A 24,443-nucleotide genomic window follows, 5' to 3' on the forward strand; every position below is an offset into this window, starting at 1 on the left:
CGGTATCCTAGCTACTCTCTAGGTAAAGGGCGCCTTTATAGTTACTAATAGTAACGGTAGTAGCGAAGCTACTAATTAAAATCGGCTTAAGGAGTATTTATACTTAGCCTAAAGGCCGGAAGGGGGGCCGGCGAATACCCCCCTATTAAATAAGGAATATCGGCTAACTTTTAAGAATATACCGCGGGTTCCCTATAACCCTATATTCTTTCCGTAGTATAGTCGCTAAGAGGTCTATTATAAATATCTACTATCCCGTATCGCTCCTCGAAAACGTTTAGTGCTTAAGTATCTTATACTGCATTTAGAGGTTCCTAAGTAGGCTCCGCGTAACCCGCCTAATATACTAGGACTTCGCGTCGTGTTCCACGACCCCGCCGCTTACTCCTCGCGTATAGGATCTCTTTTACTTCCTACTTTTCGCCACTATAAAGCGTATCCCGAATTAGTTTAGGTTAGGGGTCGGTTACGACTTAGCTAAGGAGGGGGTCGCGACTAGCTTATTTTAGGATATCGATATAAAAGCGGGGATATATTCCTAAGGGTATATCTAACTTAATAATATAAGAGTTAATCACTTTTATTACTCTATACTTCTAATATAGCTAGCTTAGCTTCTTTAAAGGCCTAGGTATAGAATAGTTAGCTATAAAAAGCTAGGCGAGGTCTCCTACTTCGAAGCGCTTTACTAGGAGTCACCGCTTATTCGCGGTTTCCTTATCCTATAGTTACTTTAAGGCTATAGCTGCCTATATAAACTCTATAGCCCCTTATAAGCGGCTTAATAGGTTATAAGCGGCGGCTTCCTTCGGGTATATAAGTATAGGGTCGTGGATTTAGATAGGGTCGATATAAAACCCGTGTTCTAGGAAGAAAGGGCTTAGCTAGGTTATTAAGCTTTTCCTGCTATTTAGCGATAACTACGCGGCGGGTAATAAGCGACCCTAGTCGTCCTAGGAATAGTATATAAAGGCGCGGAGGTAGGCCTAAATATCTTAGTTTAGTCTTTCGGGTCCTTTATTAGTCTAAGGGTAATAAGCTATACTAAGTCGCTACTTAATCCTTACGAGTTTATAAAAGTATTACTAGAACCTCCTAGTCTAGTTCGAGCCTTAATTATTAACGATTAAGAGGGGTATACTATAGAACCGGAAATAGTAGTTTAGGAAGCGTTTTATATAGGCCTCCGCTTTTATCGTTTTTATCGCTTTTAGTATCACTAACTTTATTAGCCGGTCCGTGATTACCTATAAGAACCGCGCCCTATCCTTACTAGTAGGTGGTAGGTCTATTATAAAGTCTATCGCGAGGTAGCTACGGATTCGCTCTAGTACGGGTAATAGTTTTAGTAGTCCGCGCTTCGCGTTCTATTATTAGTTACTCCTATTACACGGATCGTAGTTACGTATAGACTTCTATATATCCTTATTTATACCGGGCTAGAAGAATTATCGGGCTATTATAGCGATTATATTCTCCTTACCCGGGTAGCCACCGATAATAGAGTTATGGATCGCCTATACTAAGCGTCCCCTTAGCGGCGAGTCTTCTTTAGAGCTTAGAACCTAGAGGCGATCTTAGAAGGTCACGTATTCTACGGGGTTAAAAGAATATTCTACGATCTATATCCGTAGCCTAAGGGATAGGTTAAAGCTATAAGCTTTTATAGTAATCGCGGCGAGGACCCTTTAATACTAGGAGTTAGTTATTATAGTCTTATCCTAAAATCGTTAAAGGTTTTTATTTACTTTAAACACACGCTTAATAGACGTTTTCCGTATTATCGGCTTAGGGATCGTTTTTAGGATCACGGAGTTAAGTATTAATTAAATTACCTATCCCTATTCCTAATCGTCTAAGCTATCCTTTAGGGCGTCCTATTCGCGATAGGAGAGCGTATCCGCTACGAAATTCTTTATACCTCGCCGGTACTCTAGTATAAAGTTAAACTAAGCTAATTTACCGGCCTAGCGGCTTTACCTTTTAGTAAGGGACCGTTTAGTTATAAAATACTTAAGGGCCTTATAGTCTAATAGTATTATAAATTATTTATAGCTAGTTAGTTCTGCTTTCTAGGCGAGTACGTAGCTTATAATTATTAGTATCTCCTTATTATAGATAGGGTAGTTATACTCTGCTAGGGTAAGCTTACGCGAGTAATATACGACCACGCAGCGATATCCTAGCTTATCTACCTAGGATAGGATACCACCTAGCGCATAGCCTAAGTAGTCGGTTTCTAATATAGTCTTACGGTCCGGGTTCTATAACTATAGGATAGGCTTTATCTAGAAGAGTCGTTTTAGTTCCCTAAAAGCGGCGTCTTCTTCGGTCCCCCACCTAAAGAGCCGGTCCTTTTTCGTTAATACTATAAGGGGGGCCGTGATACCTAGGAAGCTATAGATAAATATCTAGTAGTAGTTCGCGAATCCTAAGAAGTTTCGTACTCCCTTTACGGAGGTAGGGGCCTCCTAGTCGCGGATAGCCTTTAACTTCTTAGGGTTATAGGATACTCCTTTACCTACTATAATAATAAAGCCTAGGTATTTTACCGTTATTACGCTAAACTTATACTTAGCCGGGTCTAGGTTTAGGCCGGTATCTATAAGCCTATATAATACTAATCGGACCTTCGTCTTATAGTCCTTATAAGATCTACTCGAGTAGATTAGAATATCGTTGATATAGGCTATAATAAAGTTATTAAGGAACTCCTATAAGGTTTAATTAATATAGTATTAGAAAGTAAGGGGTACGCCGCTTAGTCCGAAGGGGTATACTAGCTACTCAAAAAGACTAAAGCGCGTTCTAAAGGCCGTCTTACTCTTATATCCGGGGGCTATACGGATCTTATAAAAGGCGGCGACTATATCGAGCTTTATAAACCACTTAGCGCTAGCTAGGTTATATAGGGTCTTAGTAATTAGGGGGAGGGGGTAGCGATCCCGCTAAGTAATTACGTTTAGGGCTCTATAATTATAGTAAAAGCGTAGCCCGCCCCCTAGCTTCTTTACGAATAAGACCGGCGCGGTAGCTACTAAGCTACTAGCTCGTATAAATCCCTTATCTATTAGGTCGTTAAGCGTCTTCTAGAGCACTAATAACTCTTCCCTTTATATACTATAAAGGGGCCCCTATAGCAGGGTCGGCTTAAGCCTATTAGGACCTCGCTTTAGAATAATTTCGTGGTCGACGCCTAGTTAATAAGGGGGTAAGTTATTAGCCTTATCGGGTATAAAGAGGTCGCCGAACTCTTATAGTATATTCGTAGGGATATAGTCTTAAGGGTCCACTAGTTCCTTTTTACGGAGGGCTTTATCGATATCCCGTATATTAACGGCATGGATTAAGGCGTTAAACTCGTCTCTTTCTTTTCCTTTTAACCCCCTTCTTATCCGTCGTATTATAGCTATAAACACCGATCCTAAGACTAACCTAGCCTCGCGGATAGCTTACACGTTAGCTAGTTCTTCCTCGCCTATTAGTTATAGGTTAATATCGGCGACTCTATAGTATAACCTATAGTTCTTCGTATAGTATATAATATTATTATATTCTAGCCACGGCTTCCCTAGGAATATATCCTAATCTAGTCCTTTTACTATATAGGCAAAGACTTATTATATATAGCCGCTAATCTTTAGCTTAAACACGGCGATTCTGGCGCTAGTGGCCGGCTTAGATATATCCGAGAATCCTTTTAATAGTCGTTTCCTCTTATTAACTAATAGTAACTAGAGTCTTTAGGTAAAGCGTTTATTTATAATAGCGTAATAGTTATAACCCGTATTTATAGGAGTATATATATATCTTCTATTTACTTATATTAATATTAGGGCTAAGTCGCTGCTAGCTAGGTATTTAAACGCCTCCTATTCCTGCTATAGGGCGGCCGTTAGCTTTAATGCCCGTTTTCGCGCTAAAGCTATTCTTTTTCCCTCTCTTTATTATCTAAACTATCTAAGCTTATAGCGGCGTCGCTATCCTTAGCCTAAACCTTTGCTACGCGGGCGCCCTTAGCTTTTAAGCCCTTATCCCGGGACCTATAATTTATACGGATATATCCCTTCTTCCCGCACCCCTAATACTCCTGGTTATCGCGAGGTTAGTCCGTGGTTATATTAGGCCGGACCTAATTAATCCCTCTTATTATAATATCTCCGTTAATATCGGTCTTTTTATATCGGCCCCGGGTTCGGTTTAGTATATAGGTATTCCGGCTAATTAAGCGTAGGCCTTTTAGCTTCTAGGCGATACTTTAGACCTTAGTAACCTAGCTTAGATAATTATAAAGTAACTTCGCGGTAATTAGGGCGCTACGTAGCTTCTAACTTAGGGCTTCCTCGAGGAAAGTAATCTTCGCTAAGTCTACTTACTCGCTACCGCCTACTTAGGCGATCTATTTCTCGAATTTCGGTAGGAACTATATAAAGGTTTACTCCTCGCGCTATTTAAGGGAGCGTAGTATAAAGGCAGCGCGAGGCTATTCGTTCTAGTCCTTATATATATACGGTCTAGGTAGGTAAGGAACGACTCTGGGTTACGGGTACCTCCTAGCCCCTTAGCGGCGTAAAAAGCTATTACCACTTACTAAGCACTCCCTTTTAGGTATAAGTTAATATAGTATTATATTTCGGCTCGGTTATTAAATAAGTATTTATTTAGTAGTAGTTTATTATTTATCTGCTACGACTAGGTAATATACTTTATTTACTTTTTACTATACTTCGCGGGGTATAGTAGGGGCTTAGTATATAGCGGATATAGTTCCTAATATAGCTCCTATAGAACTTTAATTTAAGGAGGGGGAACGGGGGTTATTAGGGTAGGAGGGCCCGTTACCGACTCCGCGGGTATATTCGTAGGGGCTCCCTTTAAGGGAGGCGCGAGGTTAAGACTAGGTTACTACGGGGCCTAGGCGTTCGCGAGACCGTTTATAAGTTATTAAAGCAGCTCTTATTATTAAGCTATCTATTCTTATAAAGGACTAAGTATCGTATTAATAGCTTCGGTGATCCTTCTATCCGTCTACTTAGCTAGCTTAGCGGGGTTTATAGGACCGCCGCCGCCTAATAGCGCGTTTATATCTAAGTCTATACTAATATAGTATATAGGGTTCGCTAAATTCTAGTTATATAAGCGGCTAGTTATAGGGTAATCGCACTAAGTAAGGCCGAATAGTTATATTAGCTAGAATTAAAGGAGAGGAAGAGAAAAGGTATAGGAAGGTGGGTGCAGAATCTGCTAAGTATATACGAGTCCGCCGTGAGGGTAAAGCGTGGTCTAAGTATAGGACTCGCGCGCTGGTGTAGAGGGGTGGATCGGAGACCCAGTGCCATGTCGTTGGGACATCACGTGACGTTATAGGACGCGCGCATCTTTTTTATTTGTCTTATATATTATATATACGTGGCGACGCCACCCAGATATAGAGGATACTTATCTATCCTACACAATTATTATCCTTTTAACCCTAAGTTTTGCCACGTTTATTATATTCACTTCGTTTAAGCTACGTTGCCCTAATTAGAGCAGCGCGCACTCCTAGGAACCTTTTCTGAAGGTCTCCTTGTTATATGTGTTGTTTTGGTTATATGCACTTCGTGGTCTTAAGCACTCCTGTTATCGAAGACTTATCCGAGATTATACTACCTAAGCCGTTCTGTATAGTGACGGCTTCGCCTTTCTTTAATTAGTGCTCGGAGGCGGATCTATTCGGTGCCTAAGGAGTCCTGATCCTCTGATCAGGGTAACCGAAAGTACTTAAGGGGAGTTCCGGCCTACCTAAACGAACTACACGTTAATTACGGAAGTGGAGAGGGAAGTATACGACTAAGAGGCCGAGATTAAAAATAAAGCATTGATATTTAAAATTAGAACGGAGATTACGATAATAGCCTAGGAAACCTGCCCCCCTAAGTGGCCTTAATAAAACCTAATAACTAGAAAACGGGGATAGATCCTCCCTACTAAAAATAAGATAAAAGCTATAGATAGAGAGATAGGCCCTTACCGCCGACGAGGTAGAGGTGGACGGAAAAGCGAGAGATAGCTAAGAAAAAGGTACGACGAATAGAATAAAGAATAGATTAATTATAAGACAGATTCCGGATATAGTATAGACATAGACACGGAGGGCGCGCTCCTTTACCGGAATAGGAAAAGCTATGGATATAGACTATTAGGGGCCGTAGAGCCTAGATATAAAAAAATCCTTTACTATAACCCTCTAAGTATAAAACGATAAAGGCGTAGGGTTAACCTTACTATAATCAGGGTAATAAAGGCCTATATAAACGGCGGTGAGTCCTTAGCCCCGAGAATTTTAAGAAAATCTAGTTATATAAGGCCCCGACGGTTAGAAAAACCTATCGAGGAGCCCCGAGATACCGCGCCTTTATAGACCCGGCGGTTAGGTAAACCTGCTAGTGGATCCCGGATACGACTTAAACTAATCTCCTATAACGGCTAGCGATACCTTATCCTATTCCTTATAGGTATCTCCGTTAGTCTAACCACGGTAGGTTCCCTCCTAAGCCTTAGCGGAGAGTACTTATATTATATCCTTTAGGGCCCCTAAGAAAAGGGTTCCTCCTACCCCCTATCGCTAAGTGGAATTATCCTTAGACTTATAGACTTAATACACGACTATTTCTCGTTTCTTAACCCTTTCTTTCTTAAAGACCCTGATTCCCCTAATCTGCCTAAACCTGTTACTATAATAGATTAACCCCCCCCTTTTAATAATATAACGGCTTCGTAGTGGACCGACTATCGCGACCCTCCCCCTACGGTTATGGTCTATAGCGACTCTAAGCCTAATAATAATAGCACGCACACGGCTATCCTAACCCTAGCGACCACGGTTACGCCTAATCAGGGTAACGCCGCTCCTACGGCTAACCCTCCTCTCCTAACCGCCTCGCTTAGGTAAGGGGACGTAAACCCCGGTATCGGCCTATCGATAACTATCTTTTATAGTTAGGGCGCCCCGGCGTCCGGCTACGGAGCCGTATCGGCCTCCCCTTCGCCTAGTTAGGGTAACCCGACCCCTATTAGCGGGCTAGCTCCCCCCGCTCCCCCTGTTTCCCCTATTCCCCCCGTTTCCCCCGGACCGAGCGCTCCCTAGCAGGCCTACGCTCCTAATATAGAGGTCGCGCCCCTTAACGACGTCCTAAAGAACTTTAAGGCGAGTTTTACTATAAAGACGCTCGCGGCTATCCACTAGTATATTAGCCTATACGACGATAAGAAGACTCGAGCTACTATTATGTCTTGCGCGCCCCTGAACCCCTTCGCCGCGGGAGCCCCTCGCTTTAGTGGAAGGGCCCTATCTAACTTCCTTAGGGACTACGAAGACTATACTAAGCTTAACCGCCTTAGCGAGGCCGATAAGATCTCCTACGTTAGCCTATTCACGGAGCCTGGTATCCGTCCTGCGGTTAATAAGATAATCCGACTAGTCGAAGTATCCGGTGGCCGATAGAAGCACTTAAAGCAGCGGCTTATTAACGAATACTCTTACCTAGATCCCGATTAGTAGCTCGACCTATCCGACTAAGTGCGCTAGTTGCGACTTACTTATAAGCACGAAAAGGTTAAGACCGTCTAATAGGTTAAGCAGCTATTAATAAGCGTTACGGTTTGGAAGTCGAGAGTAGATAAGGTCGGCGGCACCTTTATCGAAGACTATAAGCTTTACGATATCTTCCTCGCTATCTTGTATAGAGATGTTAATATATAGCTCGCTAACCGGATAAAGTGTAAGTTCGTTAACCTAAAGGACCGACTACGCAGGTATTACGATCTATCGGATATATTAAAAGAGTGGGCAGAAGACGTCTAGGTAGCCGACGGGCGGCCTGTTAACGAAGTGGCGAGTATTATGGATATTCCTACCCCTACGCTAACTATTAAACCGACACTAGCCGTTACGCCTCGGCCTAATCAGGCTAACCCGATAATATATACGCCGACTATTTTACGGAGGCCTACCGTGGTGCCTAAACCGGCCGTATAGATAAGGAGCGATATAGATAAGTTAACGGAGCTTTTAAAGAAGTGCGTTATCTCTATGGTCTGCGACGGTGCGGGCGTTATTAGGAACGCGGTCCCCTAAGTCGTGGCCCTCTCGCGCTGAGTAGGAGCCGATAAGGTTAACGCGATCCTGGCTGCCGACCCCTACCTAAAGACCCTATTCTACGCCGCCCTGAAGTAGTCCACTTCGGAGAGGCAGGACGCCGCTCTAGCAGCTTATTATATTACCCCTGATTAGACTAACATCGGTATATATAAGGACGATATATAGTATAGGCGAGGGCTACCATAGTATAGGAATAGGAATTCCTACCCCTATTCCGGCGGTCCGTCATAATACCACCCTATTAATAACTAACCCCCCCGTTGCTTTTATTATAGATAGGAGCGTTACCGCCACGAGTAGTGCGCGGTATTATAGCTAGACGAGACCTAGTACCTGGTTAGGTTCCGCTACCCCGATTACCTTGCCTTAGACCAGAATAACGAGTAGTAGCCCTGCCCCTAGGATATATACCTTAAGCAGTAAGACTAGCCGTACCGGCGGTCCGTCCTCTACTAGCTTAGCACGCGCCTTTAAGGGAAGTATAAAGACCTGGCTAAAGCCTACTATGTTAGCACTGACTCCGGAAGCCTCCCTGTTAAGATAGAAGACGTTATAAGAGTGACGTTAGAATATTATACTAGGTAGAAGGAGGAAGAAGCGAAGGCTAAGGCTCCTGTAGTAAGCATTAGCGTTAATTTTGTGTCTATTATATCCGATTATTAGTAGGCGGATATCTATACCGCGTCGAAGGATACTCGGAGAGAGTAGCCCCCCTTATAACCTCTTTACACGACTAGGAGCGGGAGAGTCGTTAAAGCCACTCCTAAAGCCGTCCGTTTCCCTAATTAGGTTATTAAATAACCCCCGTAGAAGTTAAACCCTAGTCTAGGCTACCGGGTCCCGACTCTACTTATAGCGGAGACCGTCGATAAAAAAGTGGATATAAACGAAGCGCCGATATAGTATAAGTAATAGTAACTAGAGACTATCAGTAAATATAAGCCTAGCTACTCCGCGGATTAGCCTTACGATATAGAGTAAGCTCGATTAGATCTGGATAGGTAAATCAGGGACCTCCGTATAAAGGTTCCTGTCTAGTACCACTTTCTTACCGACCCGGATATAAAGCTAAGAAATAACGAGAGGATATATACCGCCAAGACTAGTTAACCGTAGCGCGAGATCGTTCGTCTAACCGCTAATAAAGCCTTCTTCCTTAATAGACAAGGTCCCCTTAGTATGCCCCCTCCTTTACCTGCGTTAAAGGGATACACCGTCTTATTCGCCCGACCGGATAATACTAACTCGAGTGCCCTTACTGTCGTAAAGAGAGAGGTAGTCCCTAAAACTAATAACCCCCTGGTTATTACCCGGTATATAGTCTTAAAGTGCCGGCTTACTCGAAAGGGTGCCGTGACGTATAACCCTAACGTTTTTATTAAGGCTATTATTAATATAGGGGCCACCCTTAATACTATTTCTATAGCCACCGTTAGACGCTTCGGTTTAGAATATCGTATTAGCTAGACCGAGATTAGAATTAAGGGCGTTAATAACTAGGAGGGGTAACCGTGTACTAGATACCTTAAGGAACGTTTATGGGTTAGCGAGCAGAGCGGCGTTTTTAACTTCTAAGTCCTCCCCGGTCTAGGGCCTAATATGCTACTTAGTATGCCGTGGATCTAGGAGACTAGAGTGTCCTTTTCTTTCCGGGATAGGTGGATTAATACCGACTTTATACTTAGTAACGCCCGTATTTTTATGCCTATCGCTTACCGTGAATAGATTAAGGAGATGCCGAGGAACTAGAGCTAGCCGAACTACGAGGCTAATAAGAGGCGTCGGATCGATAAAGATCGGTCTGATTAGGCTAATTAATATTAGCTCTAGGATAGCGACCCTACCTATTAGCCTAGGGCCGCTGCCTCGCTATTTATTAAGGAAAAGGCTGACTATTACCCTTTAGACGTCCTAGAGGAGGGCAATAAGATTTAATACACGATTAAGGACACCGACGCGGCGTCTCTAGTAGCCTTCGTGTTCTCTAAGGAGATTAAGCCACTTTTGCTAAGGGTATGCGTGGCCTTAAGGGCGATACCACGGAATTAGGGCCAAGGGTATAGGAAATACGACAAGGAAGCCCGATAATACCGTAAACACCGTTTTCTTCCACCACCACTATATTTTTCTATAAATCCTTATCGTAGTTACCCTGATTAGCCTAATTTATACTAAATCATTTATACTAATTTTAAGTCGGAGGCGTGGAAGTCTTATTAGTTATTAGCGTTATCGGCTCTAAGGGCCAAAGACGCGCGTATTACTAGCGCCGCCGTAGTGGCCGTAAAGAAGCTATGGACCCCGAAGAGAAGAAAGCATTAGGACCTGATTAAGGAAGTATATCACGGGCCTGATTAGGCTATCTATACTATATATAAGCCGAAAGCCCTTAAGATTCACCCTATAGACGACGCGCTATCTAATAGTTCTATCCCCGAAGGCGACCCCCTTTAGAAGCAGAAGATCTTAGCGGAAATCCCCGAGGATATATAGGAGCAAGAAAATAACCGTTTTATTAGCCTAATCACCCTAAAGTTCTCTAAGATTACCCCTAGCTTAAGACTTATAGAAGAGCGACTTAAAGATATCTTAGACTCTGCCGACTATCTACTACTTATAGAAAAGGAGCTCTTAATAAAGACCCTCCTAAACCGCGAAGCTGCCCTTACATGGGATTAGTAAGAGTACGGGAGACTCGACCCTAGAGTCGCCCCGCCATAGAAGATTAAGGTGGTTCTATATAAGGTATAGCAGGCGAAAGGGATCCTAATCCCTAGAGCCCTAGAGTCTATTATCGTTAAGATAATTAAGGATAAGAAGGATAAGGGGGTTATTAAGGAAAGCTACGCGGCCTACTAAAACCCCTGGTTCCTCGTAAAAAAGAAAGACGGTAATATACGCCTTATTAACTCTGCCACTAAGATTAATACTATTACCCTACGCGATACCTTTATTCCGCCTAGGGCCGATAAGTTTTCCGAGGACTTCGGTATATATAAGATGGTTTCCTTTCTGGATTGCTTCTCCGGCTACGATTAGGTTACCCTCGATAAGGAATCAAGGGACTTAACGACCTTCGCCACGGTTTTAGGACTCTTTAGGATATACACCCTTCCGTAAGGGGCGACTAACTTAGTGGCCTAGTTTATACGTGCTATAACCCGTATCCTCTACGACCTTATTCCCTAGTGCTATCGACCCTTTATTAATAATATCGCGGTTAAAGGGCCGACCACTACCTATAACGATGCCCTGATTAGACCCGGAATTCGCCGCTATATAGCCGAGTATATTAGTAATATCGATAAAGTCCTTCTTAATATAGAGCTCGCTGGAGGCACTATGGCTGGCGTTAAAAGCTAATAGTGTTAGAAAGTAGCTATTATCGTGGGCTATATATACGGAACCGATGGCCGTTCCCCTAAGCAGGCTAAAGTAGCTAAGTTAACTAAGTGGTAGAAGTGCCGGACTATTTCCGAAGTCTATTTTTTTCTGGGTCTCGCCACCTTTTACCGTATCTGGATCTACCGCTTCGCTATTATCGCGGGGCCATTAATAGACCTGCTAAAAAAGAATTCCACCTTTCTATAAAGCGAACCTTAGCAGTACGCTATAGATACTCTTAAGGTTACCCTGACCTCTATACCGGTCCTAATTATTATCGAGTATAGTAAAGGGGCTAGTATTATCTATATTATCGTCGATATATATATCGAGGGCTAGGGCGGGATCTTAGGCTAGTATATCGACGGGAAGAGAGCTATTGCCCGGTACGAAAGCGGTAGATAAAACCCGGCAGAGAAGGTCTATAATACTAGTAAGCTAAAGCTAAGGGGAGTGTTAAAGGTGCTTCGCCGACTCCGTAACTATCTCTATAAAGTCCGTTTTATACTAGAAACAGATACTTAAGCCTTAGTATCCTAGCTTAGCGGCTCTGCCACGGACCTGCCTAGCGCACTTATTACTTAGTGGATTACCTGGATCCGACTCTTTAACTTCGAGGTTAAGTATATAAAAGGAACTAAGAATACTATGGCCGATAGACTTTCGAGGATACCTGCTACTCCGTCTAATTAGGCTAATAACGCTATGGAGGGAGATATTAACGACTTTATTAATAGCCGAATCTTCCTCGTAGATACGGATAAGAGGTTTAATAACCCCACCCTAGCCGAAGACGTTTTAGACCCGGACGTTACCTAGAGCCAGTTCTCTTAATAAGTGGCCTTATATTTAATAAGCCTACGGATACCCTCTAGGATAGACCCTCGTGACGCCCGCCGCGTTAAAGATCGATCTACCCGTGTTTTCGTAAAGGACGGCCTGTTATGGATAAGAGTCACTAAGAAAGATTCGACTCCTAAGAGGTGGATTAACGATAAAGAGACTTAGGTTACCCTAATCAGGAAAGCCCACGACGAGTTAGGCCATTATACGAGGGACAGGATATACTAAAAGCTTACCCCCTTATATACCTAGGACGGTATCTATAAGTAGACTAAGGAGGTTATCGAAGTATACGCCGAGTATTAGAGCCGCTAAGGCAAAGTACGCGAGGATCCCCTAATCGCCACTTAACTGCCTTAATAAGCCCTCCCCTTTATATAGGTAAGTCTTAATATCCAGTATCTTAGTAGCTACTATTTAGTAGAGGCTCGATATATATTCACGGGATAGGTCGAAGCCCGTCTACTATAAAAGAACACGTCGTGAGCCGTCGCGATATTCCTATAGGAAGACGTTATCTACCGGTATAGGCTATACTAGTGTATTATCGTGGACGGAGGACCTAAGAATAAGGGTAGCGTGATCGAGCTAAATCGGGCGTACCTAATAAAGCGTAAGGTTATCTCTGCCTACTACCCCCGCGCTAATGGCCTAAATAAGGTAGGGCATAAGCCTATCGCCCACACGCTTACTATCTAGTAGAAGATTTACTACGGTACGTTATATAAAATCCTGCCTATAGTCCTTTTCGTAGACCGCACGACTATCCGAGTATTTACCGGGAGGACCCCCTTTTACCTCCTCTATAGTTATAAGGCTATCACGCCTATTAAGACGACTTGCCTTACTTAGAGAGTGCTTAACTAGGGCCGCGTTAAGACCCCTAAGGAAGAGATATTATTACGCCTAAGGGCCTTCGCCTAGTTAGAAGCCGACTAGAGGACTGCTACCGATATAGTTAATAAGTAACGGTAGCAGAAGACGGACTCTATTAACCGTTCGAGAGTCAGGACCCTGCGTAAGCAAAGACTCCGAGTCGGCGACCTTATCCTTATACACGATACTAAGCTAGTTATCGATATAAGCCGCGATAAGAAGCTAGACTACCGCTAGAATAGCCTATTTCGTATTATATCGTTTAATCAGGATAATAAGACCTTTAGGTTATCGACTTTGTTAGGGGAAGAGCTCTAGGGCGTTACTTTTACCGCTAACCGCCTTAAGAAATTTATCTAGGACGAAGACGGATACTAGGAGCCGGAGGACTAAACGATACTAGAAAGGGACTACGCTAAAGAACTAATAATTATATACCCTACCCGCGGCGTCCTTATCGATAAGGAGCTAGTTAAAGCACCCCTCCTCCTAGGTAAATCTACTAATAAAGATACTAGGGCCGAGGATAATAAGCGTTAAGATAACGCTAGTTCCCCTAATTAGACCGTTAACGCACTTCTATAATAGTTAGCGAGACTTCGGGATATACTAGGCGAGTATTATAAGAGGTTAGAAGCGGAACTCCGGAAAGCGACGTAATCGGGAAGAGTCGAAGTCTATATCCCTAAAGATCCTGACTTTAACCTAAGTAAGTATAAGGACTATACTAGGACCCTATACTTTATCCCCTACTATTACTTCTTACCTAGTTAACCTAATCGTGGTAATACTATACTTAATAGGAGTCTTACGTGTAGTATTAGGGCCGAGGATATATAAGGCACCGCTATCTGCTTATCGTCGAAAACTAACTATTACCCCCCTAAAACAAAAATACCACCTTTAGGACTCCTTTACTCGCTTTTTTTCCTATTTCTTTCCCGTTTACCCTTTATTACCCTAATCACCCTATTCCACGCCCTTCCACTTATTATTTTATTTATCAGTTCCTTTTATTTATGTTTTACTATCACTATTTTCTGTTTACACGCACTAATTAAGTGGACACCATAAAGATATATCCACTAAATATATTTATTATTTATCTATCTTTCCTTTACCTGTTTACGCCGCGTACTAAAATAAAAATATCCTAATTATACTAAGGTTACCCTAATTATAATAATCACTACCCGAATCACCTATCTATATCTTACTCCGGCTTACTCTTATAGTCGCTATTACTAGGGCCGTATACTTCCGACTTATACCGCTAAACCTAAGCCCTAGAGATAAAGGGAATATAATACCACTCCACCGTCTTTTCTTAATCCCTTTTTATCGGGTTATTCTGAATAGTATAATAGAACTTCTTAAGATTATCCTTATATTTATACGCTAATATAGGGACCTATGCTATTATATAGTCCTACGGTTTAAGACCCCTTCCTCTATAAACGTCGCGTATCTGCTAAGCACTTTCACGGTATAGAGTAATAGTGCTTACCACGAAGACGCCGTATCGAGGCGATAGCCGTGGACGTATCTTATCGTCGTATACGGACTATAGCAGTACTAGTGAGTCCTTAGCACACGGATTAGCGTGACTAATACCTATATAGTTACTATCTGGCTATAAGACCTCCTGATTAGACTAATAGAACTGCTTTCGGAGCTTATTATTACGATACGTGTAAGCTATCTCGTGAAAATAGCAGTTAGCGTAGTCCGGAAATCGATTATTACGCTAAAACGACACGTACTTAAAGAAAGGATAAGTGATCTTATTATTAACCCGATTACTTATAGCTAACCACCGCTCCTTATAATACTAGCACGGCACCTTATTAATAACCCCGAACCCTTAGATAATCAGGGCTCTAACCGTATAAGCTCGGGTTACCGTCTTTATAATATACTCCCTCTAGGGACTAGCGAGGTCCTTAGCCACAAATACACGGCGACGAAACAGAGAAGAACTATTACTAGACCTTACCTTCTTAAACAGCTCCTATTCCACGTCTCTATTAGCAAGATTTAGCAGGCTATCCTATACCCGGCCTGCGATAATAGCCTTAGAGTCACCTTAGATAACTTAGCCCACGAAATCCAGTTCGACGTACGAAGCGCTACCCTTACTGGCCACTTCGTACCAAACAAAGTACGAGTTTGCCTGTATCCATAACATCAGCTTGCCCTGATTAGGGCAACACGACCAAAAGCGTAAAAAGAACTCACCACTATATCTTAAACCGTCGTAAAAACATTATACTTATTAACCGCACCTACGATAAGTCGTGTCTTAGACTAGAAGCACGGTATAGGACGGACCGACTCCTAATAAGCCACGGCTTTCTTACGCTTATAAGAGCTAAGGTTATTAAGCCCCGTGATTAGAGCTTTGGCGGATATATCGATAATCTTATTATTATTAATAATAAGAAGTTAGTGGGAAAACGCGACGTTGAGTCGTAAGATAATATAAAGACGCAGAGCCCGAAAAGATACGCCTCTGGCTAGCAGCCCTCCGCCTTATATCCCTTAACGATAGGTGACGTGGCCTAGCGATTTATAGCTTAGTGACTTAAGGAGGCGTAGTTAAATAAATAGCCTATTTTGAGTTACTAAAAAGATCAGGCTTTAAGCGTGATTCACGATTACCTTCCTTACGTCGCTTTATTATATAGTCGCGATTATAGGTATAATAAAAAAGGTGCTATCTAATCTTTTTATTTAATCAGATCGGTTACACGGTAAGCCGACTTCCGTATTTAGATCCCGCGCCTAATTCACTAAGTTACCTTTATCCGAAAACCATAAATAGTATCAGGATTACCCTTTTTTTAATAATCACGACCCTATTTAACTGGTAGCCGTAATAGAAATCCTAGTTAAAGCCAGTCTTATAAGGGAGGCACTGCCTAGAAATATTAAACGTCGATAGAGGATATATATCCCCTATTATTACCTCCAGCTAACCCGTTTTCCCTCTCTTCCTCTCTTTTCCTATATCGTTAAGTTCGTTTTTCTAACTTGCCCCGATAGCCATTTCTTTATCACTTATTGCTCCGCTGCCCTTATATATTTCCCCTGCGTCCTTTACCTGCACGTTACCGTGATTAGGCTAATAGAGATATTAAGAATGTCTGTATCCCTTACTAACTACTAGGAGCCGGCTCCCGCCGGTCCCGTCCTTACCGCTAATATTATCCCTACCACCCGCGTTACTATTAATAAGACTATACGCCCCCGCCGTATTAATAACCCTAATAATAGCCGATGGGTGTTCCTTATATAAGGATTACCGTATCGTCTATTTAACGTCCCCGATAACGCTGCCCCCTTTATAGGTTTCCCCTAATAGCCTAAAGATAATATGCGTGTAGTCTAACGTCTTCTTAAGAACGCGGTGGATAGCGAACTTAACGCTGCCACGGTTAATATAATACTGCCTTATATTCCTATAATAAGCACGTTTAGCGAGAGACTAGGAGATATTTACCCGGTAGTGCAGTCTTCTTTCAGGACTTACTATAACCTGATAAATAAGAGGTGGCTTAAAAGAGGTAGTTTGGAAGATATAATACGTGCTATATTTAAGCGTAGATAAGGGGATACCCGTCCTATAGCCTGGATTAGTGTTACGCCTTACTAGGAGCTAAATAGCCGTATTATAGTCTACTCCCCTTAACTACTCGGGGAAATTAACCGTATTAAGAGGAGCCGTTTCGTCCCTATTATTTGCCACTTCGATAACCACTTTGTTAGTCTGATTATAGATTAAGAGATATAGTGTATATACGGGTATAATAGTATTTAGAATACCAGTAATACCGAAGATCGCCTTTTATGATTATTTAAGTACGCTATAGGTTAGCTGCGTAGTATTAATGCACCTGATAAGGCCGTCTCTAGTCTTACACGCCGTTTTTATATTATTCCTGGCCCTTGTTAGACTAATAATTACTTATACGGCCTTTTTGTTGTTAAGTGGATACGAGCGGTTATCTAAGAGGGCTACTTATTCCCTTAAAGCTCTAAGATTTACCGGTTCGTATAAGGACGTTGCTGTGGGAATAATGGCGCAGCTTATGCTCGTTATATTAAGGAAGAGTGGCTATCTTGCGTTAGAGCGATCCTCGGTTTTGGTTATTAAAAGATATTAGCGGTCCCGGTGATTCCTTAATCCCCTTAGCCACCTCCTCCTAAGAGTATAGGTTTTACCCCTATTAATAAACCTGTTATTAAGTCTAAGCCCGCTATCCCTGGTTCCTCTGATTAGGCCAAGAAGAAGACTTAGGCGCTACTTGGGAGCACTCCTAAGAAAGATGCTGGTGTTCCGATATCGCTAAAGAAAGTCTTAGTGCAGCCCAGGAAGATTAATATCCAGGGCAAATGGATTAAGGACATGGAGGAGTAAGATAAGGGTGTCGAGATGTCTCGTAGTTACCTGTTCTATAGACTATATGATCCTCGCCCTGTAGACTCTCGCGTTAGCCCGATCAGGCCTAGCTTATTCTCCCGGGACGACTGGGTTCACTTATATAATAGTATCTACTATACGATACTTCACGATACCGCCGTTAATAGTTCCTTATATATACCGCCTTTACGCGCGATTCCCTGGGAAGGATAGCTACGATATAATACTGGAATTAAGTGGGACGAGGATATAGTTACGACTGCTATAGAGAGAGCTTATGCCGAGAAGGAGGACTATATAGTTAGTAGACGGACTCTCCGTAAGCGTAAGTGAGTTTTAGAATGGTTCTGCTGGATTATACTTAGCTTAATCAGGGTAACCTGATTATATTTAGAGTTATTATAGCTATAAGGATATGAGTAAGATAACTAGGGCCGATTATAGAGGGGTGGATCGGAGACCTAGTGCTATATCGTTAGGATATCACGTAACGTTATAGGACGCGCGTATCTTTTTTATTTATCTTATATATTATATATACGTGGCGACGCTACCTAGACACAGAGGATGCTTATCTATCCTATATAATTATTATCCTTTTAACCCTAAGTTTTGCTATGTTTATTATATTCACTTCGTTTAAGCTACGTTGCCCTGATCAGAGTAGCGCGCACTCCTAGGAACCTTTTCTGAAGGTCTCCTTGTTATATATGTTATTTTAGTTATGTGCATTTCGTGGTCTTAAGCACTCCTGTTGTCGAAGACTTGTCCGAGATCACACTGCCTAAGCCGTTCTGTATAGTGACGGCTTCGCCTTTCTTCACTGGTTGGTTATTCCGGCTTCTGCCGGATCTATGTATAAGTGGGGTTAACCTATAACAGTTATAGCACTCTCTTATCTTTTTTCTCTTAGTCTATACTTAATTAACTCCTCTTATCCTTATATTGCCGTTATACTCGTGGGCGTGATTATTATTATTATTATTATTATTATTATTATTATTATTATTATTATTATTATTATTATTATTATTATTATTATTATTATTATTATTATTATTATTATTATTATTATTATTATTATTATTATTATTATTATTATTATTATTATTATTATTATTATTATTATTATTATTATTATTATTATTATTATTATTATTATTATTATTATTATTATTATTATTATTATTACTATTATAGGGTACTTAACCAAAATATAGCCTTATAGCGGGGGCTTCGAGTCTCTAGGTAATACTCTGCACCTCTACCACCTAAGCATAGTAATAATTGAGGGGTTTCGTAGTAATAAGGGCGGCACGGAGGCGACTACTAAAAGCTCCCTTTAAGAATATAATCTTCGCTATATTATCCTATTAACCTCCGCCCGGAATAGCTAGCTATCGTTTAAAACCAGACACGAAACTACTAAACGCTTAGTCTTCACGTTATTATAATATTCGTAGGGCGTTAGCCGTATAAGGGTATTCGTTAATATCTTTATATATATAATTAAGGTAATTACGGAAGTCTATAGGGTTATAATAAATATTAGCTCCGCCTACCACCTAAGAGGAGGCGACGATATAGTAAGAGGCTTTATTTAGGTAGGTGTTAATAAAGTAGCGCTTCTCGCGAGAGCTCTAGACGAGGTATTAATCTAATAAGAGCTTATCGCGTATCCGGTATAACTAGCTTATATACTCTAAGTGTTTACTGTTATACTTTTATAGTGGTAGGAGTGCTTTAGTTTATAGGGTCGAAGCGGGTATCGGGTTAGGCGTAGGCGTCGGGCTAGGCGTTTAGGAGCCTTATATAACCTCCTTTAATAAAGTAGCTAGGCGCGGTGTAGCTATATATTATTAGTTTTATATCGCTGATAGTAGTTACTTAATAGCGTTTTATTATTCTTAGATCTAGGTAGTTAAGGTAGTGACCTAAGTCTATAAAGGGTTAATAATCTCTCTCCTCCACTCCGTAGTCTTAGGCTAATCGCCCGCTAGGTATAATAGAGCGCCGGGAGGTGGATCGAAGTAATAATCTATCTTTATTAGTATAGCGTATAGGTTTCGCTAAGCTTTAGATATATAAGCGGCTAGTTATAAGTTATTTATAGAGTAAGGCCGAATAATTAAATTATCTAAAGCTAAGGAGAAAAGAAGGAAAAGGGGAAAACTCTATTAGTGCTTACGACCCAAATATAATATCGCGGCGACCCACTAAAAACATACTATAATTAGTCGGAAGATCCGGTGCTCTACTAGATTATCTCCACGGGGTTAACCCGTAATAGTTATTACTTAAGCTAATAACGTGGCGTGATAACCGTCGCGTGGGCTATTAACGTAATAGTCGCCACCTAATCTTTTAGAGTCTTCTGCTAGCCCCGGATCCAGGAAGAAATTTCAGAACTCAGTTCTTTACACGTTCGCAAAACAAGCAGTAATCCTACGGATCTACGAATTCAACAGCTATTTACTTGATTTTCCCCTCTTCCGCGCGTATAGCCTACTACTCGTAGCCCAGTTTATTAAAACTAATGTATAAATCTAGTTAGGAAACACAAAATAAACAGGGAGCTTTATCCCTAATACTGGATTCCTATCTATTATCGGCGTTATATTATAGCTTACGAACAGCTATAATAACTTATAATTTAACCGATAATATAATAGTAAACGATTAGCGTTAATAATAATAATACTAATAGTAATAGACTTAAGATAGGTAGAAATAATCGCTATATAGTCGGCGATTATAATATACGTAGAAATAATGGCTATATAGTCGGCGATTATAATAATAACTAAAGATAGTTATAGGAAGAGAAACTAAGAGCTACGGGGAAAATCACACAAAAGAACTATATAGTCGTCGCTAAATGGTTACTAAAGAGTACCAGTATCCTGGAGAACCTTATCTGGTATCTAGCATAGGCCTTACCCTTTTAGGATGGGTTACTAAGGCATATTTTCGGACACGAAATTAGACTCTGGCGTAAGGTCCCGGTACATCGTAGAGTCGCGGAACAGGGACGGAAGGGGTTATTCCGTACCGAGATTAGATACAGTCAAGAGCAGAGTTTTTCCCGAACTTCTAGCATATCAGATCCTTCTTCTACAGAGCCAATCAAATCAACAGAGTCAATTAAATTAACAGAGTCAACTAAACCAACAGAGTTAATTAAATTAATAGAGTTAATTAAATTAATAAATCTCCTGCTAATTTTATATACGCTATTAATACGATACTTACTGCCCCTGCTATATCCCTGGAGGTATATACTAGGTAGCCGCCCACTGTATTTAGCTAGGAGGATACCCGAGAGATACATATAAATATCTATACTATATTATGACTCTACGATATACCGGGACCTTACGCCCAGAGTCTAATTTCGTGTCCGAAAATATACCTTAGCAACCTATCCTAAAAGGGTAAGGCCTATGCCAGATACTAGATGAGATTCTCCGGGATACCGGTACTCGTCACCTAAGGCTAGGCATAATGTCCGCGAAAGGTTAGATAACTATAGGCAATAATAATAAGCATCCCGGAGTTTCTATAGTAATATTCGGATAAATCATAAGGTATATAGTCGGCGATAGAACGCCGATAAGCAGGTAAATAAAGGAGCGGCTACTCTTTTTTCCTACGGGTTGTTAATAAGGGCTCGTATAGAAATAGAACCAGATAGAGATAATTAATCGCGATAAACGCGTAATTAAAGACATCACGATAATACGAGTCTACGAGACTAGACTTATTCGGGGGGGGTATGATAAGATAATCGCCGACCCGTCGGTATATAGTCGGACCGATGGCCGCGCACGGACCAGCTTATCTTATACGCACGTTAAGGAATACAGTTTATTCCCTTGAGTTAAAGTCTTGGTTTAAAGTTAGCGCTTGGTTAACGAATATACTGCGATTACTCCGTGATACTAAGCTATCGAGCCTTTTCTATGATACCTTTTCCTTAACTAAAGTCTACGGACTTTCCTTTCGTTATAGTAGTACGTGTCTTTACCTAGACTAATAAGTCTATATAGTATATATATTAATAAATACTTAAGAGCTATTTATCTTAACTATATTATATATATATATATATATATATATATATGTATATATATATAATATAGTAAATAGTAATAGCTTTATTATCTATTTACAGATATTGTTATATATATACTATACACTCTATAATAAGAGCTTTATATATAGTATAGAAATATAATTTTCCCGCTAATATTATAAAATTACATTATAAATTACATATAATATAATGTAATTCTTTTAAATGAGTTATAATGTAATTTATAATTTGTAATTTTTCTTTAATGCCCTGCCTTATACTAGACTCGTATAAACCTAGTAAATCTTATACTTCTTTATAATATCTTTCCTCTTTTTATTCTTTAATTCTACTTAATATAATTATTCGAAGCCCCTATAGTGCACTAGTGGTGCCCTAGTATATAACCACGAGGCGGTTGGGTCGGTTCGAATCCGGCTAGGGGCGCGCGAAAAAGTTGTTTCTTTTTGCGTTACCCGGCCCTGTTCGCGGGTGGCCCCTATCTGCCTTAGTAAGCACGATAAGAGTTAAATAGGGGGGGCCCGATAGCCCTACTGCCCGGCTCGTAGCTAGTCGATAATAGGCGCCGGTAGCTCTACCGCTAAGGCCAACACGCTTATATCGCTAACTAGGGCAGGTAGGCCCTACCGTAAACAGGGCCATAGCGGATTAGTCGCCCGTTACACACATAGAGACGGTACCGCGCTCCGGAGCGCGTAAAATTATCCCGGCGGGACTTATACGAAACGTGGGAGCTACGAACCGTATGTTATACCACGTATAAGGCTATCTATAGATAACGTAAAAAGCTTAAACGAGAATTAATTACTAAGGGTCTATCTTAGTAATTAATAAACAAGTGGATAACAGGGACTAGGACCAAGGAGTATAGAACTTATATATTAGTGACTTTATAATACGAATTGTGTTAAATATAGCGGCCGTATAATGTCTTCGCGGCGGCCGCGCACGTGGAACGAATTTATTACTATAAGAGGAAAGGGGTTTTTATCCGAAGAGGTTTTCCCCCCTTCTAAATCTAAGAGGGACTATTACCTAGGTAGGCTAGCCTAGCATTAGCTAAGCGATAACAGAGTAAGAATAAATAACATAAATAAATAAAATAATTATTTAACCTTATTTATTACGACTAATATATAACTAGCCGCTTATATATAAGAACTATAGTCGGAATATTAAAATAGTATACTCGGAATATCTTGTTTTTAAGTTTAAAGCAGACCTATGCCTTATAAGTAAGTCCAATCTCTGGATAGTTTTAACTATAAAAGTTCAAAACAGGTATATAGCTAAGAGTTATATTAGAGGGTATATAATTAAATACTAAGGCAGCTTATACTAAGTGCTAAGCTAATACTTATAGGAAAATCTATAAAATAATATAGATTGTTAATACTAGATAAGCTATTCTTTAGGTAATAAATAATGCCTTTATATTATGCTATAAGTTTCCTTAAATCGAATTAAAGTTAGTAAGGTTATAAATACATAGACTATTAATATTATACTCATAATAAGTAATAATCATAATAGAAAGAAGTATAATATCTAAGTCAAAATAAATAGTATATAGTTATAGCTATATAACTAGACGTCTACTTTAGAACTAGCGTAACCTATACTATAATACTATACGTATTATACGTGTATATATACTTAGCTTATAATATATATAATATAAATACACTGGGTATCGTAAATACGATATCTTAGTTATTACTTAAGCTATTAATATGGCGTAATAACCGTCGCGTAGGCTGTTGACGTAATAGTCGCCACCCAATCTTTCAGGGTCTTTTGCCAGCCCCGGATCCAGGAAGAAATCCCAGAAGTCCGTTCTTTACACGTTCGTGAAACAAGCAGTAATCCTAGAAAGCCCAGTGCAAGTATCGCACTTGCTTCCATTGATTACAAAACAATTGCTTGATTTTTCTCTCTTCCGCGCGTATAGCCTACTACTCGTAGCCTAATTTATTAAAATAGATATTCATATAGAGATTTATTAAAGTCCTTTATCGAGAAAAGTCTTTTTAATTTACATAATAAGGAGTAATTATTATTATATAGAACGGCAGTATATTACTCCGCTAGAGAAGACTTTATAGGAGTATTTAAAGCATCTAAAGTATAAATTTGATAGAAGTTATATAACTATACCTATATAGGGATTAAATAGGTTAGTTTATTACTTAGCTTATGTCTTCACCTTTATTTCATTATACCGCTGATCAGTATCTTTGTATATAATTTGCATACACAAGTACAAAGTTTTATAATGGCAAAGGACTGGTGTGAAATATCTAAAGCTATCACTACCTACGCCTATTAAGATACTATAATTCAACCTATCACGACTTTATTAATTCGATAATAATCCGTATTAAATACATATTAATAGATTTATTAGAAAATAAGTTCTTTAGGTACGATAATTTTTTCCTCCTATATACCTATCTTAGATAATAGACAAAATAATAAAGATACAGAATATAGTATATTGATGCCTTGATGATGTTAAGTAAAGGAATTGAAATTCAGAATAAGTATAGGTACTCGAACTACTAGTATTACTCTTATATTTACAGGTACTTATACCTACGGGGCTCCTATCAATCCCCACCTAATTATATTATATTATATACAAACTAACCTATTTAATCATTGCCGTGGTATAGGAA

At 40.4% G+C, this 24,443-nt stretch overlaps 1 protein-coding gene across 1 annotated transcript; it reads right to left on the minus strand.

Annotated features, from left to right (window-relative positions):
• Positions 1-15,341: 15,341 nt before the first annotated feature.
• On the minus strand, positions 15,342-23,670 carry ACRALDRAFT_208438 (uncharacterized protein; the record flags this gene model as incomplete). Its single annotated transcript, XM_071022449.1, has 6 exons — positions 15,342-15,443; positions 18,419-18,433; positions 18,494-18,512; positions 18,627-18,836; positions 23,531-23,603; positions 23,661-23,670. 6 exons carry the CDS (start codon positions 23,668-23,670, stop codon positions 15,342-15,344), a joined length of 429 nt encoding a protein of 142 aa, XP_070878279.1.
• Between the last annotated feature and the right edge of the window lie 773 nt (positions 23,671-24,443).

Source organism: Sodiomyces alcalophilus (assembly GCF_042370955.1).
Source record: "Sodiomyces alcalophilus JCM 7366 unplaced genomic scaffold ACRALscaffold_2, whole genome shotgun sequence".
Classification (NCBI taxonomy): domain Eukaryota; kingdom Fungi; phylum Ascomycota; class Sordariomycetes; order Glomerellales; family Plectosphaerellaceae; genus Sodiomyces; species Sodiomyces alcalophilus.